Source organism: Psammomys obesus, unplaced genomic scaffold (assembly GCF_907164565.1).
Source record: "Psammomys obesus unplaced genomic scaffold, mPsaObe1.curated_primary_1811, whole genome shotgun sequence".
Taxonomy (NCBI): Eukaryota; Metazoa; Chordata; class Mammalia; order Rodentia; family Muridae; genus Psammomys; species Psammomys obesus.
This window is the reverse complement of record NW_026591643.1, coordinates 3,699,853-3,719,653: the sequence shown is the minus strand read 5'-3', so window position 1 is coordinate 3,719,653 and position 19,801 is coordinate 3,699,853. Positions and strand designations below refer to the sequence as shown.

At 46.3% G+C, this 19,801-nt stretch overlaps 1 protein-coding gene across 3 annotated transcripts in view; it reads right to left on the bottom strand.

Moving 5' to 3' along the window:
- Snx30 (sorting nexin family member 30) overlaps positions 1-19,801 on the bottom strand; it is a 95,999-nt gene that overhangs the window by 42,628 nt on the left and 33,570 nt on the right. For all 3 annotated transcript variants that reach the window (XM_055611599.1, XM_055611600.1, XM_055611601.1), the window contains exon 2: positions 9,484-9,675. In XM_055611599.1, the coding sequence (XP_055467574.1) occupies positions 9,484-9,675 (192 nt within the window). The remainder of the gene's footprint in view (positions 1-9,483; positions 9,676-19,801) is intronic.

Sequence of the window (19,801 nt, the reverse complement as noted above, 5' to 3'; positions counted from 1 at the left end):
GATACAGCTTTCCTTTCTGGAGGTGTAGCAGCAGGTGCTGATCTCAAACATGAGACCAAGTATGAGATAAAAATGGTATCAGCCACATTCTACAAATTTATTCTTTCAAGCCCAAAGTCTGTTTTAATCCGAGGCATCAGAAAAATCTTAAAAATACCTAAGGAAGAGTCATCTACCAAACAAGGCTGTGAACAGCTTCAGCTCTGACATTAATGATGTCATCCTCCCCAAAGCTGTGCTCCAGCTCCCGCTCCAGTCCCTGAAATCATAAGCACCCATGAAACGCAACCCTTCTATGCCAAAGCAGGCAAAATGGGAAGACTCGGGGACACACACCACAAAGGGACTGCCCGGGTATCAGAAGGCTTCCTGGAGAAAGCGGAACTGTACATGAACTCAGACCCAGAATGACAGGATGGCCACAGATGGGCCATGTTGTGCTCTGTAGCCCTGGGCAAAGCCCAGATCTGAGAACTGCACCTGGCCTCCCTGTGCTTTAGTTTCCCCAACATGAAGAGCAGTGAGAGAGACGCTTTCAAGATTCCTCCTAACACCCAAGACTCCGGAACACCTATGGACAGTGATGAGGGAGAGCAACCTGTTTTTCCTGTGAACGGGGAACCAGGCCTCTTCCTCCAGCTTCCTAAATGTTTCATGATCAAGGCAACCATGTTTCTTATTATGTTTGCCAAACCACCTCAATAACCCACCATTTATGTAACATTTCTACTCTATGAAATCGATACATGGTAACTACAAAAGTTACAAGTAAAAGCTGTGCTTTTCACCCTTCTGTCAGGTTATATTTGCTTGCTTGCTTGTTTTTGGCTTTTTTAAGATAGGGTTTCCCTGTTTGTCCCTGGCTGTCCTGGACTCACTCTGTAGACTAGACCAGCCTCAAATTCACAGAGATCCCCTGCCTCCACCTCCCTGGTGGTGGGATTAGAGGTGTGTACCATCACCACTGGGCATATTTTCTTATTTTAAAACTTCAAGAAAAATAATAAATGAAAATGGATATAATCCCCCTAATAGAAAACAAAATTAATATTTAAAGTTTATAAATATAAATTAATATTTAAAGTTTATAGACTATGCATATTCATTCAGTTTCTGTATCACTTTAATACATCCTGAACAACTTTATGCCCAGATCTTTAAAATCACTTAACACATATATAATGTTCAACTAAGTGGCTATAACATGATTAAACCAAATCCTTACTTAAATTGTTTCTGATTTTTAAAATCAGTAAACAGTGTTACAATAAACATCACTGGGTATCCACTAATATCCCATTAAACATCATTAATCCCACTAAAATAAATTCTTAAGAATAAAATTGCTGGATTAAAAAATACATTTTTTGGTTTAATTTTGAGATAGGGTTTTACTGTGTAGTCCTGGTTGGCTGGCCTGGAACTCACTTTATAGACAGCCTGGCCTTGAATTCAGGGATCTACCTGCCTCTGCCTCCCAAACGCTTTGATTAAAGATGTGCAGCCCCATACCCACCAAGGCAGGGTCTCCTGGTACCGAGCTGTGTGTGCCAGCTTCTGGGAACCCTCCTGCCCTGACCTCCATCTTGCAGTAGCAGCACTGGGATTGCAGCTGCACCGCCATGTCCAGTTTTACATGAGGTCCAGGTTTCAAATTCTGGTCCTTACTATGTGTGGCAAACATTTTATCCACCAAGTTATATACAGTGTATGGGTGCTCTGCCTGCATGTGTGTCTGTGCACATTTATGTACCTGCTGCCCGAGGAGGCCAGAAAATGACATCAGATCATCTGGAACTGGAATTGGAGCTGTCATGTGGTGCAGGGAATTGAACCCAGATCTCTGGAAGAGCAGTCAGTGCTCTTAACCACTGCATCAAAATGCTTGTGTTTTAAAGGCTCCATTAGGGACCGCAGGCGACGCACTGCAGCAGGAGATTTTGTTCTGACACAGCAAGTACATATCATCATGAAACAGAAAGGCTCGTTCTTCGGCTCAAAATTTACTTATTTTTACCACAGCTTGTTCTCTGAAAGACACACTGACACATAAAATACAATCCAATGACATAAATTAGTAATAGGTGAGAAAGATACAAGAAAAGCAAGGACAGGGAGTCTAGGAAAGCAGAGCCAAGAGTGAAGCCAGCGCAGCATACTTGCAACACAACACTGCAAAGCTGCTGAAAGTGGGCCACACGCATCACTGTGACTTTCTAGAGAGAGGCTGAGAGAGAAGACTCACATGTTCATAAAACATGTCAATCACAAAACTCCAGAGAGGAGTAGCCAGTTTTCCTCTGTGAAACTCAGGGTTTCTATGCTCTAATCAGTAAGCAGAAAAGAAGGAAGGAAGGAAGGAAAATGGGAGGGAGGGAGGAAAGGAGGGAAGGATGAAGGAACGCAACAACATTCCCATCATCAGAGAGAACCCTACCTTGTCCTTCCACACTGTGTAGAGCATACAGAGATCAGCCTCCACTACAGTCAGATCCGAGACCGTAACCTACACAGAGGGACTGGGGGAGCTCACCACGCTGGGTGCACTGCTGATCCGCGTGAGCACCCTCTACTCATCTGTGCAAACGTGGTACCAACCCACAGTCTAGTAAACACCCCGCAGGACAGCCGGGACCTAGACCCCACAACCACAAAACCCTCCACGCCTAGAAGGTGTAAGGCTCTGCAAAGCCCAACGCCCTACGGAACTTCTATCCCATCGCCTACATTATGGGAACCCAAAGATATTGACAGACTTTTTAAAAATCTAAATTGTACAACAGCACTCTCCAAAGGCAACAGAATTCATGGTGGGTTCGATGAAACTGACCAAAATTCTAACCTAATTTAGGCAGCTGCTAGCTTCTACACACTCAAAAGCTATAAATGTCCTCTGGTAACACCCGAACCTTTACCAACATCAGGCAAAAAGCAACATACTCTACAGCAAGATCCCCAACACTGCCAAGCAACACCAACTCTCCCTGCACCAAGCAATCTCATCGCTCCTCACTGCACCAAGCAACCTCAACCGTCCATCACCACTTAGTAAAAGGCTGTAGACACCTTAAAAATTTCTAAATTCTGCTTCAAAACCTCCCTTTGTTCCTTCTAGATGACCCTGCCACTCTGTCCCAGAGAAAACTGCAGCTATAGACAAAGAACCCCTTAACTTCCTGTCATGAGACGGCTTCCCTTCCTTTCCCTATCCTCTATGCTGTCCTCCATGTAATCTCCTCACACCTCCCAGCAGCACCCATCCTTCTCTCCAGTCTTGACCGCTATGTCTACTTTTCTGCCAGCCCTGTCCATCTGGCTGTCCATCTTTCATCCTCAAAAATAAAAACATGTAAGCGTATTACAGACATAGTGACGTATATTTATAATTCCAGCACTGAGGAGGCAGAGGCCGGAGGATCAGAATAACTTCGATGCAAGCCTGGGCTACACAGCAAGTTTGAAGTCAGCAACTCTAACACACACACACACACACACACACACACACACACACCTCATTCAAGTGTTCTCTTGTGGTTACTGCTCTTGCCTGGTGCTTTGTTCGTGCTTCACTGCCAAGCTAAACACTCACATATTTTCTCCTCTTGCCTCCCATTCACATCAACCAGCTGCAAAGCACACCAGTGAAACTGCTCAAATCAGTCACCCATCCCCTCATCACTAAGTCAACCATCCACTATGACCCTGTGTGCCTTACCCAAATCTCTTCCTAGCACATACACTCTAGACTACTGAGGCATCTAATGAGAAACTGGCTAGAGCAAAGGAGCTGGTGATGACTGGAATAAGCCCGGGGGGCCTCCGGTGGTTCCAAATCCACCCAACCTGACAGTGAACACTGACCAACACAGGAGAAGCACGGCACAGAGCATGGACTCTGGACTCAGACTCCAGCCCCACTGCATAGTCACATGTCACTGAGCAATTATATTCATGTCACTGTGTCTAAGTTCCACTTTAAAACTAAGGATAGTTGCAATATTCACTTCACTGTGTAGATTAGCAAGACACATAAAGTTCTTTGAGCAAGATAAACAATGGGACAGCCGGCAAGAGAACAGCACTGTAGTCTCCAAGATGACAGCAAAGTGTGGGGCCTAGAACCTGCTGGCAAAGAACAAGATCTGCAATGCAGTCAGTGAACTGGCTACATACAACTATTCATTTTCCTGAAAGACTGGAGGAAACAGCATACCAACGTACCAGCAGTTACTTTGACTATGCATTTACAGGCATATTTTTATTTTCTTCTTTTAGCTTACTTTCGTTTTCTACGTTTTCTGCAACAGATTAAGTACATAAAATAAAAATTTCTATCACAAAATGGATGTCCAATAACTAGCTGTTACTGTGCTATGACTTTCTAGGATCCTGAAGAAAAGAGCCAGGAGCTGCTGGCCCTAAGAAGGCGCTGTGCTGACCTCCCCACCACAGAGGAAGGTGTGGGCCATGGAGAGGTTTTCTTATTTTTATTTTTTTAATTTTTATTTTATTTATTTTTTTGGGGGTGGGAGGAAGTTGAGACAGGATTTCTCTGTGTTGCCCTGGCTGTCCTCATAGAACTCTGAGAGATCTACCTGCTTCTGCCTCCCCAAGTGCTGGGTTTACAGGTGTGTGCCACTGCGCCCAACAACATGGAGATTTGATGGAGCACTCCATATCAGAAGGCCTTCAGCTAGTTTCAGTGCAGGCAACACAGCTGTGTACTGTGTCACTAAGAATCTGAATTACAGGGGCCAGGGAGGTAGCTCAGAGGTTAAGAGTATTGGCTGCTCTTTCAGAAGACCCAGTTTGAGCCCCAGCACCCACATAGCAAGCAGCTCATGGTCAACTACAACTCCAGTTCCAAGAGACCCAGCGCCCTCTTCTGGCCTCCAAAGAGCACCAAGCACGACATGAAGATGGTACAGACAGGTACGCAGGCGAAACACTCATGCACATAAAATAAATTTTGAAAATCCAAAAAGAAACCATCTGAATTAGAGTAGGCACAGTAGCACACACCTTCAATTTTAGCACTGAGGATGCAGAGGTAGGCAGATCTCTGTTAGTTCTAGGCCAGGGAGGGTGAGACCCTGTCTCTCATCATCATCATCATCAGGAGCAGCAGCATGCGCACCACCACCACCACCTTCTAGAGGATGAGGAATGTAGCACCTCATGCTCTGACCACCAACTCAGCCTGAGGACCTCTGCAGAATGCAAGTCCTGGGTGTAGGGTCTTGTGGCCCCATCTCTCCTCTCTCTCATTCCTAGATATCACTATCAATCATGTGACAGGGCTTTCAAAACAAAGCCCTCCAAAGATAGTGAGCCTGGTCCGCTTTCAGAAACAGGAAGAGGAGTAACTCTGGGGTCAGGAGTGCAAGAAGAGAGATGGTAAAAAATACTCAGCAGCAATTTATCACATCCCAGGGGAAACTCGGGACTAGAACTTGGGAAGGGAAGTTTCTCAATTACAGGGAATAAAATAATCCCAGGATAAAGGGCTGAAATAAGAATGCACTGGAGGAGAGGTAGGCAAGAAGGAGAGAGAAGAGCCTTAGGAAAGATGGTGGCTTACAGCAGGTGCAGTAGCCAAGGAACCGGTTAAGCCTTGCAGGGTTCGCTTTGACCAAGCGAGGTGTGGCGGGAGTGTGGATTGTGGGTGCAGGAGTCAGGTAGTGGAGAAAACTGTCAGAACAGGCAAAGCACTGCTGTGCCAGCAAGGCAGTCACCCTGCCACCAAGATGCTAAAGAAACAAAAAAGGGTTTTGTTTCACTGAGTACAGAGTGAAAAGTAAGTTCACCCAAATATTAAGAATTCCTGAAAATAATGTACATCACACTCAGGCCTCTGAGGAAATCATACCTGTGTGAGTACCCTCTCGGGGGGATAATGGGGCAGACACGCATGAAAGGACAAACCTCCAAGTGTGCAGAAAAAGATGGGTAGAGTGACTCTAAAAAATTGAGAATGTAATAAAATGTAACTAATAATAATAAACAATAAAAAAAACCTGAGAATGGTTTAAATGTCCACAAAAAAGAAAAAAAAAAGACATTTGTATAGCCTTTGCACAATTAGACAGAGACCCAGAGAATAAGCTGAAAGTGGGCATGTGGACATGGAAAGGGTTTCATAACACTGCCAAGCAGTAGGAGAGTGAGAGCAGCACACACTGAAACCCACACCATGCGTTCTAAGTACTTGTGTGCCCATATGGAGGGAGAAGCGGGTGCACGCCACGCTGCAGCGGCTGCTGCCTTTGCTGGGAAGACTGTCCAACTGAGGAGGAGCCGGCAGGAGAGTGCCCACTCTCTACTTGGTCTTTGAAACTGTTTGAGTTTTACAAACATGTAGCGGTTTTAAGACATAGTATTTCTGTCCAATAAAAGATGAAAAAGTATGTGAACATATTTGATTCTGTTTATCTTTCCAAAGAATTTAAACAGGTATAGAACTTATCAAAATTTTACAATTAAAAAAGTAAACGTTTGCTGGGTATAAAGGCACACATGTCATCCCAGAAGTTGCGTGGCTGAGGTAGAAGGATCAAGAGTTCTAGGCCAGCCTCGGCTACACAGCAAGACCTTGCCCCTGCCCAAATAAGTCATTAATAAATTATTTTATAGTTGAAAAAAAAAGGAGGCTGGGAACGCTGCTCAGCGGTACTGTGCTTGCCTAGCACGTGTGAGGTCCTAAGTTCAATTCCCAGTGCTAGAAGGGTCCTTCTTCCCCGCACCAAGTCCTTATCCCATTTTCATGTCTTCCGCCCCCACCACCCAAGACAGGGTCTCTCTGTGTAGCCTTGGCTGTGCTGATTCACTTTGTAGACCAGGCTGGCCTCGAACACAGAGATCTGCCTGCCTCTGTTTCCCTGAGTGATGGGATTACAAGTGTGTGCCACAGCAACAGTGTCTTTTTGCTTTGTTTTTGCAAAGCACTTTTTAAATTCTAAAATACAAAGTGACAATGTGAATTTTCTCTTTAGTAAAAGATAATTTAGACCAGTGTTTCCTATTAAGAAACAATTTGGCAACCCAGCAAATAGTTGTCAGTGTCTGAAGATCTTTCTGATTGTCTCAAACGGGAGTGGAGACAGGTGGGGGGTGCTGCCAGCGTCTAGTGGACAGCGCTCAGGGACGTGGCAGCACATCCTTCAATAGGACAGGCCCCATAAGAAAGTACTGTTCAACCCAAATGTCAATACTGCAAGTCAAGAAACCCTGCTCTGCCTCTGAAACTTCGGTACTACTGTAAATATGAAGAAGGACCTCAAAAGTCAAAAACAATACGGGTGAAGCGGTGCAGTTCAGTGGGCACAAGGCCCCCGGTTCTCCGTCCACCATTCTGCCGAAGAGTAAGCACGGAAGGCGTTATTTTACAAGTAAGTTAAGAATATGGACTTGTAGTCTAAGAATTCACGTTTCGAACCTACTGACCAATTCTGTGGCTCCATCCGAGTTACTCAGTTTCCTCACATATGTAATTCTAAGTAAACATGAGGCTTTTAGGATTGCCGTGAACACTGTTCAGCTGAGTCCCAGTGCTTTGCCCTCTGTCTGCTACACGCCATCGCACACAGGCACCGGGCTTTGTTACTTCTGTCTTTAACCCCAATCAGGGTCCCATCACAGAGAGGTAAATTGGAATAAGGTCTGCATATTGTGAAATGGACACATTAAGCAAAACTGTCACACGACACAGAGTTAATACAGGGATTAAATATTTAAACCACTCCAGCCACAAGTTCTCCTCATTTTAAGAATAAAAACTTATTATTCCTTTTTATTCCTTTTAACATATAAAACCACTCTCTCCTATAATTATAAGAAAAGTGACCAAGAGAGACAGCAAAGGCAGAGAGAGGATCTCGATTCCCCGAACGGCTGTTCTAGGCTGCCTCCCCCTGCTGTGATGACACACCATGACCAAACGTGGGAAGGACAGGGTCTGTTTGGTCTGCACATCCCAATCACAGTTCTTCACTGAGGGAGGTGAAGGCAGGAGCTTGGAGGCAGGGACTGACACAGAGACCATGGAGGAAGGCTGCATGTTTAGCTGCCTTTCTTATACCTCACAGACCACCGGCCCAGGGTGGTACCATCTACCCTGGGCTGGGCCTTTTTACATCAATCATTAAGAAAACGCTCCAGAGACTTGCCAGGCTCAGAGGCATCGCCTTTTTTTTTCTTTTTAATGTGCTTATTTATTCACTTTACATCCTGACTGCAGCCCACCTCCACTCCTTCCAGCTCCCCTCACATGTCCCCTCCTCCCAGTCTCCCTCTCCTTCTCCTCAGGGAAGGGAGAGGTACCAACCCGCCCTGGCACATTAAGTCGCTGCAGAACTAGAGGCATCCTCTCCCACTGAGGCCAGACAAGGTGGCCTGGTTAGGGGAACAAGATCCAAAAGGAGGCATCAGGGTCAGAGAGGGATCCCCCTCCAGCTTTTGCGCCATCCACATAAAGACCAAGCTGCACATCTGCTACATAGGTGCAGGGGTCCTAGCAGGGGTCCTAGGACAGTGGTTCAAACTCTGTGAGACCCCACTGTTAGCATACAGGCAGTCTTACTAGCCTCACACAGGTGGTCCCCCTAGCCTGCCTTTCAGGGTCCTCACAACTTCTGATAAAAGGACTCCACCAGCCTTCTCAGTGCGCACAATCTCTCTCTCTCTCCTCAGCTTCTCTGTCTCTTTCTCTCTCTGTCAGGGGCACCCTCCTCTCTCCCCCCTCTCCTTTTACTACAATAAACCGCCTTTATACCAAATACATTGCATGGAGAAAAAATAATTATTGTAACCCATAGCCTAGGTTAGTTGACTCCGTAGGTCTTCTTGTGGAGTCCTTGACCCCTCCACCTCAATCATTCCCCCAACTCTCCCACAGGACTCCCGTGGCTCTGTCTAATGTTTAGCTGTGGGTCTCTGCATCTGTTTCCACCAGCTGCTGGGTGAAGCCTCTCAGAGGAGTTAGGCTAGGCTCCTGTCTGCAAGCATAGCAGAGAAACATTAATAGTGTCAGGGGTTGGCTCTCTCCTGTGGGGTAGGTCTCCAGTAGGGCCAGTCTTTGGTTGGCCATTCCCTCAATCTTTGCTCCATCTTTGTCCCTGCACATCTTGTAGGCAGGACAAATTTTGGGTGAAAGGTTTTGTGGGTGGGCTGGTGTCCTTCTCCCTCTGCAGAAGTCCTGCCTCGCTATAGGAGGTGGCCACTTCAGGCTCCATATCCCTGCTCTTAGGGTGACTCCCATAGACTTCCTGGGGCCTCTCCTAACCCAAGTTTCTGGCAAATCCCAGAGGTGACCCCCATCTCCGATTTCCATTCTCTCACCCTCACCCTGTGCCCCTCCCTACTCCTAATCCCCACAGAGGGGGGCACCTCCTTAACTGAGGATTCCTCCTCCAGATAACCCTAGCCTGTGTCGAAAACAAAAACAAGAGCACAAGCATGAATCCAGACATTCTGAAAGAGACCTACTTTGGTGGTGATCCTATACGTGATATAGGTCTCCATTGTACAGACGTGCTTCTTGGGATCATCAACCGTGACAAAGAGATCCCTGGTCTCACCGTCAATGTCGTCATCAAGCTGAAGTCTGTTCAGAAGGGAAGATGAAGAAGCTGGGCTCGAAGTGCCTGCTGGAGTACCGCCGTTGGGCAAAATGAGATCCTGGAAGAAAAGAAGAACAGCCTTACAAACCACATGAATGGAGAACCTCATCAACCGCAGCTGCAGCCATGCTGAGACCCTCAGCAACGCCTTCCCAAACACCAGCGCTTCTCTTCCTCCATCTACTGTGAATGACCATGTCGGGAGGAACTCTGGCAGGAACTGAAGCAGAGGCCACGGAGGAATGCTGCTTTCTGCCTTGCTCTCCACGGCTTGCACAGCTGCTTTCTGATACACCGGTTACATGCCAAGGGTGAAACCTCCCACAGTGGGCTTGGCCCTCTCACGTCACTCGTTAATCAATACAAGGCCCCACAGACTTGCCCAGAGGTTCATCTTCCCAGATGACACTACCTTATGTTAAGTTGATAAAAAAGCCAACCAGCACCTTGGCCCATAATATAATCTGCCCTCTTTTGTGAAATTTTAAATTTTAAATTCCAGATTTTAAAAAGATTAAAGAGACGGTCAAAGGGAGAAATGTCAGGGAAAGACGGAGGGAGGGAGGGAGGGAGGGAGGAAGGAAGGAAAACAACAGTTCTCATTCTCTTTCCACCTTAGGATGAAGGCCTAAAGCTACCTGAAGAATTTGTTGCAAATATAATATTTTTAAAAGGCTGTGGTGATCTGAATGAAAATGGCTCCCATAGGCTCATAGGAAGTGACACTATTAGGAGATATGGCCTTGTTGGAAAAAATGTGTCACTAGAGATGAGGTTTGGGGTTTCAAATGCTTAAGCCAGGCCCAATCTCTCTCTCTCTCTCTCTCTCTCTCTTCCTCTCTCCCTCTCTTTCCTGGCTGCTAATGCAGCTGTAAAACTCTTAGCTACCTCTCCAGTACCATGTCTATCTGCATGACACCATGCTTCCTGCCATGACTATGACTGACTAAACCCTCTGAACTGTAAGCCATGCCCAATATCAAATGTTTCCTGTATAAGATTTGCCATGGTCATGGTATCTCTTCCCAGCAACAGAAACCTTAACTAAGACAGAGGCCCAACCTCATAGTTCCTGTTGTGTCAGGACTGATAATGGAACAGAGGCCTCTCTAGCAGAAGTTGGGAAGACTCCTGAATGTAAGTTACCTCAGGTATCATTGGAAGACAAAACCTAAGAATGTGAGCAGGGCATGGTGGCACACGACTTTAATCTCAGCACTCAGGAGGCAGAGGCAGGAGGATCTCTGGGAGTTTGAGGCCAGCCTGTTCTACAAAGCAAGTCCAGGACAGTCAAGGCTACACACAGAGAAGCCCTGCCTCCAAAAATAAAACAAAACAAATAAACAAACAAAAAAAAGACTAAGAATGTGGAAAGAAAGTGACGGGACACCAATGGAAAGCCACTGGTGACCCCAGATCATAGGGTGGGGCCAAGGAAGAGCTCCGAGAGCTGTGACTCGTCCCCTAGAAGGCACCTCAGCAGTCATATCCATGAGCTACAGCTGAGCGGAGGAGACTCCAAAGAAGAAAGCCAAGACAAGGCGATGAAAGCATAGCCAAGGTCAAGAGAAATGTCGCCCTACCAGGTGGGTGGCAGAAAGCCCACAGAAGCCCTCCCTTGCCTCCCACCTGCACAGACCACAAGTCATTTAGTCCCATGCTTAAGGCAGGGTCAAAAAGAAAAGGTGGCACACGCTTGGCATGGTAGTGCACGCCTTCAATCTTGGCACTTGGAAGGCTGATGCAGGTGGCTCTTCTGTGAGTTCAAGGCTAGCTTGGCCTAGAGAGCGAGTTCCAGGACAGCCAGGACTATATAATAGAGAGCTGCCTCAAAAAAAGTCTCTGCGGCTATTAACAGGGTGCCATCTTTACAGAAGGTGCTCATGGGAGCATACTCCCAAGTCCGCACTCAGCTACACTTCCAACTACGGGGCCACATGAGAAGCCATCATCTGGGGACCGGGTCCCCGTAGCTGCTCTGGCGTAGATATGAAGGCAAGCCACTACAACAGCAGCTAGTGGCCCCCTGGCCTTCCCAGAATGCCGGTGCCACAGGGCAAGCATGGACGGTCACTATCGGCGTCTGAAAGGCTGGCAGGAGACATCGTCTCTGGACATCTCTGACAGTCATAGAGTCACTGCCCTTTCAGTAAAATGTTAAACATGGACTACAGGCAAGTCACCTTGTTAGACTCATAAGGGCCCACCTTTCCATTTGTCAACACTAGAGCACTGGCCTTAGAACAGCTTCGTCAGTGGCTAACCACTGCACAAAAGAAAGAAAGAAGAGTTCTGTTTGATCTAGCCTGGCCAAGTCTGGAAGCTGTTATACACTGTGTCTCTAAGATCCACGCCCGCTAATACAGATGTGTCCAAATATGTCAGAGCTCCCTTTGAGTCTTCCCACTCTTTCCCACACTTGGAAGGCACCTTCACCGACACAACTATCAACGTTAATCATTGATCTAGGGCTGAATAGACAGCTCAGTGGTTAAGGGCTCAGTGGTTCAGTTCCCAGAACCCACCTGGGGGCCCGTAACTATCTATAATTCTAGTTCCAAGGGATCCAAAGTCCTCTCATGGCATCTGCAAATTCCACACACACATGTGATGCACATACATACATGTAGACAAAAAATTCACACATAAAAGTGGACATTTTAAATCACTGTAACCTGACTTATCCACAAACAATGGCTTCTCCCTGTGTGTTCATGTGTGCATGTGTGTGCAATGTGCTAGTGTAATTATCTATCTGCTATCTCTTCCCTGCTCTCCAGGGACTCTATGCCAACTGTCCTAGGCTTTGCCCTAGGGACCTCAACCAGTAACCTTCAGGAATAGCCACATAAAATCTGAAATGCCGTGAATATAGGAAGGGGGATTCAGGCAACCAGATCTGGTGAGACCCTTCCCTTCTGGGCCTGCACGGCCAGGGCACAGTCTCTCATTCCAGGTGGCCCCTGCAGCCGGTGGGTGTACAGGAATGACCGAGGAACCTCAAGTGCCTGAGGACTCTGTAACAATGAGGCCACTGCTGTGACACACCCATGACAGCCTTGCAAGAGCAGCAAGCCAGCTGCGACCTCTCTCCGTGAGGACACAGACGGAAAAGATGACCTACCTTGCCCTAGTGTTTGCTATGCCAACACTTGAGCCCATGTTCCTTACCAAGCTCAATCCCTTCATGGAATTTTTCCAGCCCCTTTGCTATTCTTCCTCTCCATTTTCTGGTTATAAATTCTTCTAGGTAAACACGAATCTTCTGTTTTTAAAGCCAGTCATGTAAAGCAAATATTTTTCCCCCTCAGGGTCATAAGTTTATCACAAAATGATTCTTAAAACACCTTTGTGTGAGAAATAAACTCAGTATGAAAACACGAAGATCTTAGGGTTGATAAGCAAGGGTTGGGTGAGCTGAAGGGCCCAGGCCCAGCAGAGGCCTCGGCAGTAGAGTTTGCTGTGTGTGACCTGGGCTCTCAAGTAAGCATCTCATGGTGGCAGCACCACCTATGACCAGCATGAGTGCAGACACTGGAGCAGGTATCCTTAGGTTAAGTATCATCAATTGGTTCTCCACACCACAGCTAGGGTACTTCCAAAAAATACTCTAAATCCAAGGCTAGAGACATGGCTCAGCAGAGGGCACCCACAAAGGGTGGCTCACAACCGTCTGTGACTCCAGCACTAAGGAACCTGACACCCTCTTCTGGCATCCTCAGACACCTGCACTCATGTGCACTGACTCAGACACAGACACAAACATATGTATATAATTAAAAATAAGTAAGTAGCTAGACATTTGGTGGCACATGCCTTTAATCCCAGCACTTGGGAGGCAGAGGCAGGCAGATCTCTGTGAGTTCAAGGCCAGCCTGGTCTAAGAGCAAGTTCCAGGACAGCCAGGCTGTTACACAAAGAAACACTTGTCTCGAAAAACCAAAAATAAATAAATAAACAAAGTAACAAACAAATAAATAAATAGAGCAAGTTCCAAGACAACTAGGAATATATAATGAGATCCTGGCTAAAAAAGAAAAAGTTTTAAAAATATAAACTGAAATATGTTGCTTCCTTGCATAAAATTCTCAAAACCATCCCATTACACAAGTCTAAACCCCCTTCTATAGAGCGGGCACTGCTGACCTTACCTTCCCCTCCTCCTCTCCACTTCTCTCCCTGGCTCCTCCTCTCTGTGTCACTGCCTTCTGGCTGGCTCTGGCTCGCGGTGACCCCAGGGCCTTTGTGCTCCTGCTCTCTCTCCCAGAAGATCGCTCTCTCCCAGCTCTCGATGTGACTACTCCCTCTCTTCATACAGGCCACAGCTCAAATGACACCCACCTGAGACACCGTCTCCATCCAATAAAATCTAAAACTAGCCCTGCAATCTTCCACCACTCTTCAGCTCCTTCTCCAGCTTCACTTTCTTCACAGGATTCTCATTATTTGAACTTTCTTGCATGTTCACTGATTTGACTGTCTGACACTCTACTCACCTGTGAATTCCATGAAAGCAGAGAGCGTGCCATAGGGGGTATTCAAAAGAGGTGATGAGTCTTAGAAATGACCCAACAAAAGATGCCTGGTAGACACGTGGGACGTGAGACAGACAGAAAGTGAGAACACCTCCAAGGGTAACCTCCCAGGTGTTTTGCCACTCAAAACACCTGACTCCCCAGCAGCAACACTCTATCTTAGTCCTCTCATTTACAACAAGGGCACAGCGCAGTACTGAGCAAGTCAGCATGGGGGGAACTGGAGAGTGTGTGTGAGCAGGGCAAACACGGGAAGATGCCATGTCACTCTTCAGTTTGTTTAACAACAACAAAAAACAAAGTTGATTTGTCTGTTAAGTACCTTTACATTTTGTTATAAACTGGGGCAGGGTTTACCATGGGCACATCGGTATTACTGAAAAGAAAAATCACAACAGGGCATAGCTGCTACCTCAAATTTATTTTCTTACTGGTTTTATTGTGCCAAAAGCTATGTAGACTAGCCCTTGTAGTAACTATGCTGGCAAATACATAACACAATCATTGCTGTGAAATGTCAACTCTTACATGCAGATGTAAGAACATCCCTTCCTCTGTCCCCTGCCCCTCACACCATACCCAAGGAAGGCAGAGAAAAGTCATGCTAAAATAGCCCAGTTTCTCTTTTGGCACCACTGGAAAAATTTGGGTGACATGATGACCCCATTTCAGAAGAGCACGGCAAAGCAGCTCGAGGTGACCTAGAGGGGAAGAGGACAATGCTCTGTCCACAGCCTGAACCTGCCCGGTTTGTCCCAGTTCACTGCAGAGTAGACACCTGAAGAATGAGTGTCCCACACAAACCGAACAGAACACTCCTGGCTGTTAATTTTGCTGAAGCTCAACTTAAACCCACTACAGACAATCAACTCAAAGGCAAAAACCTCAAAAACGTGCTTGGCAAAGATCCTCAGAACAGCACAAGGAACACATGAAACCTGGAAAATAACCAGGACTGATGGTGTTTATAGTAGCAAGACAGACAAAATGTTATATGCTCTTTATAAAAATTATAAATCCAAGCTGAGCATAGAGGAGCATGCCTATAATCCCAGCACAGAGCTGGCAGAGGCAGGAAGATTGCAAGTTTGAGTCCAGTTTGCATTATATAGCATGCCTCTGCTTAAAAAATAAATAGGTAGACAGACAGACAGACAGATCGATGGATAGAATAGACAGACAAACATTATAAATCTGAACTTGTAGAGAGTCTCAGTGAGTTAGCCACCAGCAGCTTCTTCCTCTCCACCCTACCCTCACACGCCAACCTAGCATCTAAAGAATGAGCAACAAAAACAGGTGGGTAAACAGGTAATAGGAAAAGCAGGTAATAGGAAAAACTCCGGAAATGACGATAGGGTGCCACCCAAGAGCCAGACTTTCTGAAATGTAGAACTAAATCTAACTGGGACACTGCTGAAGAGGGAACCACGAGGCACCTTTAACAGTTTTCAAAGTTACTGTCACTGAGGCTCACAAAGAAGTAGAAAATGTCTTACCCCCTCATGTGTACCCTAATTTGTGCACCCTAGTTGTGTGTGTCTGTTGGGGTGAGGGGGGTGTGGGGGAGGCAGGACACAGGGAGACAAAGGAAAGTTTTTGGCTCTGGTACCAGATACTCAGGGTGAGTGTCACTAGCAGCGGGTGCCCCGCCCACCAGGCTTTGGCGCATCACTGGGGACAGGTGAGCCCAAGCAGACTACTCTGGGCATGCCCACAAGTACAAAACAGACACAGCTGAAAACACTGAGGGGGTGGGGCTCTACCATGGAACCAAGGCCCCTGCGAATCTGGACAGTGAGCTGAGCCAAACCAGCTTTCACCAGCTGGAATGCCCAGGACCCTCCCTTCCTTGCCCTCATCCTTTTGTTTGTTCATGTGATTGCAAGTGGAAAACCCAAAAACACAGGTCTATCCACACCAGCAGAAGCGGAGGCAATCCAGTGCAAGGCCAAAAGCAGACATGCGCTCTTACCACATCAGACATGAGTAAACCAGCCAAGAAGAAAGTAAAAACCTTAAGCCCGCATTATCTCATCATTCTGACCCAAGAAAACAGAGTCACAAAGCAGGTAAGTGTATACGGGAAAAGCCCTTATCCCACGAAATGTGCTCATTAGACCACACCTACTTTGTGCTCCCATTTTCTAACTGAGAAAGCTTAAAACACATGCTGAAAACAAGAAAAGGCAACAAAACCAAAATTTAAGTATCTTTAAAGATGGATTGAATAAAATAATAAACCTGACCAATAGGGAAAAAGGAAAAATACGACTACTTAGGGCTTCTCTCTGCGCATGATTACACGTGTGTATTACAAGCACCTACACCAGCAAGCCGGAGCTGCAGGAGCTTGGGAGCACTGGGGGAAGGAGGAACAGACACAGAATACCTAAAACCAGCAACTGCCAAGGCCCCAAGGTTTTACGGTCAAGCTCTAGTGAGCCCAAGGCCTACCTTATCAGATATTCCAAGACACACATGTAAATCAGAAACTTCCCAAGTTTTTTTATGAGGGTTAGCCAATAATCTGCTATCAAAATTATGAGAAGGAAAGTATTACATACCCCAACAATAGAGAAACAAGCCGGGTATGGTGAAGCACACCTTTAACCCCAGCACTTGGGAGGCAGAGGCAGGTGGATCTCTGTGAGTTCAAGGCCAGCCTGGTCTACAAATCAAGTCCAGGACAGCCAAGGCACCACAGAGAAACCCTGTCTCTAAAAAAAATAAAAATAAAAAATAAATTAGAGATTAAAAAAAAGTAACAATTAAAGCCAAATTTCAAAACGTGGGGCTTATGTATTGGGGTTTGTTTTTTGTTTTTTCAAGACAGGGTTTCTCTGTGTAGCCTTGCCTGTCCTGGAACTCCCTCTGTAGACCAGCCTGGCTTCCAACTCAGAACTCAGAGATCTGCCTGCCTTTGTGAGCCCCCCCCCAAGTGCTGAGATTAAAGGCGTGCAGCACTGCATTTTTAAAAAACATTTAAAAAAATGAATCTTTAAAAAGAATGTATCAAGGGGCTGGAGAGGTGGCTTGGTGGTTAAGGGCCCCTGCTGCTCTTGCAGAGGACCCTTGTTTAATTTCCAGCACCCCATGGTGGCCCCAAACCGTCTATAATTCCAGTTCCAAGGTACCCAATAGAAATGCATTTGGTACACAACCATTCATGCAGGCAAAATATTCATACACAAAAGTAAATAAATAATTTTTTAAAGTTTTTAAAGAATGGATCAGAGAGCTGACGAGATGGTTCAGTGGTTATAAGAACACTGGCTGCTCTTCCTGAGGACTTGGGTTCAATTCCCAGCACCTGTATCATGGCTCACAAACATCTGTAACTGTAAAGACAGGGGCGCCAATGCCTCTTCTGGCGTCCTGAGGCCCGACCGCACAAACCTGGTACACAGACATACATGCAGACAGAACAATCCATACACATAAAATAAAAATAAAGACATCTTTACAAGGAAAAGCAAAGAACAGGAGCCTGGGTGGGGGTGGCGCAGTGGGGGAGGGTAAGGGCACCCACCATCAAGTCTGACAACATGTCCATGTGATGGAAACAGAGCGTCAGCTCCCACAGATTGCCCTCTGACCTTCACACTTGTGCCCTAGCATGCTTCTCCACCCCCTTCCAGCCCTGCAAACACAATAAATATGTAATCTTTAAAACAGAAGAATGTGTTAGGATCAAGACAAACGAGTTCCCGAAAGTCAAGAAGGGTTCAACACTGGGAAACACACTGATACAATCACTGCTGTAAGAACTGTATACAGACTGACTGTTGACCCAGCCGTGCCCACAAGTGCCAAAGTGCTCACTGGCGCCCTGCATCGGTCCATACGAGCCGCTCCACTACAATTTCTAAGTGAAGGATCTGAAAGAGGAACATTCATAGTATGTTAAATACTATCAGAGACATCAGCAATGAGCTTTGAAACCTCACTCTGAGTGAGGGAACAGGCACAAAGACCTCACATTTCATGAGCTGTTTTTGCTAACTGTAAACATGGGCATGTCCTCAGACACAGAGCAGACTTCTGGTGCCAGGGACTGAAGGAGTAGGGGACAGGGACTGAAGCTGATGGCTCAATGGGGATGGTGACTAAGTTATTTTGGAGTAAGATGGTGGTGATGGCTTCACAGTCCCATGTACACACCACACAACACCTGTATGGCCGACAATAGGAAAACTTCACCCTGTACAAATGAGATCTCACTAACAACATGATACAGCAGACAGTGAAATGTCCACTCAATTCACAAACAAGAAGAGGAGTGCTGAGACAGGGCCTCACGCGGCCCAGGCTGGCCTAGAACTCAGTGTAGAAGAGGGTGACTTTGAGCTCCCGATCTTCCTGCGCCGCCCTCCCAGGGCCAGGATTCAGGCGAGTGCCACCTCAGGAAGCTTCGGGAGTAAGATCTGACACCAGTGTTTGCCACAGTTCAGCACCTGGAGGTGACACACTGACAACAGCTCAGCCACACCTGCTGCTCCACAAGTTTCCCCAAATTAACTTAGAATTTAATACAGTGAGAGCCCTTAACACATTCAGAAAGGATGAAAGCACGCAGGGCACTTACACTAAACACTATTCAGTGAAAGAGGACAGAAGACACCTCAAGCGGCTGACCCCCTTCCCTTGAGAGCTTCACACATTCTAATTCTTGCCAAGTGGCTTCTCACAGAAAGCCCTACACCAAGGTTTTGGGGTTAGGTCATGTGACTTGCTCCAGCCAATGGCAACTGAACGGCTGCAGCATAGACCAGCTGAAGCTGCGCTTTGGAAACTCTTGCATCTCCCATAGTCTCTTGCTGTCTTTTCCCTGCCTAGCATGTCCCCAAAAGGAACAGCTCCTTCAGAAATGTAAGACTTGGGAAGAGTGACTACAGCTGACTCACAGCCAGAAAACAAAACATGACCTAGAAATTACTGTCTGTTGCAAACGTTGAGATTTGGGAGTTGTTTATTATTTCAGTAAAGCTGACTGGTGCATATAATTATACAAGGTCTGTATAATTTTCTAAACTACAGAGAGGAAATAGTGAAAACCGTAAAGAATTTTAAAGACATTACCCTTTTACCCTGGAGTTATTCAAATACGTCTTAAGCAACACGCCCAAGTTCTTGGACCCTCCCTACTTATTATTAGTAGCCAAGGGCTCAGTTTCCCCACACTGTCCTAGACGCCCCATGTCAAGTATTCTCCGAAACCCTCACAGAGGTGCACACCTCCGCAGAGTCCTCAGGCGGCCACAGCCTGGTTTCCAGGCTGCTACTATCCACAGCTAGGTTTACACTTTTCATTCATTCTGGATTCTGATAGTTTCTTATATAACAAAGACTCTTCCTTATATGTGGGCTCACAGACCACCTATGACCCCTCTTATAGGCTGATAAAACTCTTTAGAAACTGATCATGTTTCCCTGGCTTTTCTATGAGAAAGTCTGCCCTTTAAAACGCATCCATTGGCCCAATGTTTTTTACATTTGAACACCTTCAAATGAATTTCAAAATCAGAGTCCCAGTCTACATTCTTTGGCAAGGTTCCTGTGATCTGTTATTAGATTCTTGAAGAAATCTCCAGACTTTAGTCCCTGCTCTGGACATTCTTAGCTGCAAGCATTTTTGCCTCACTCTCA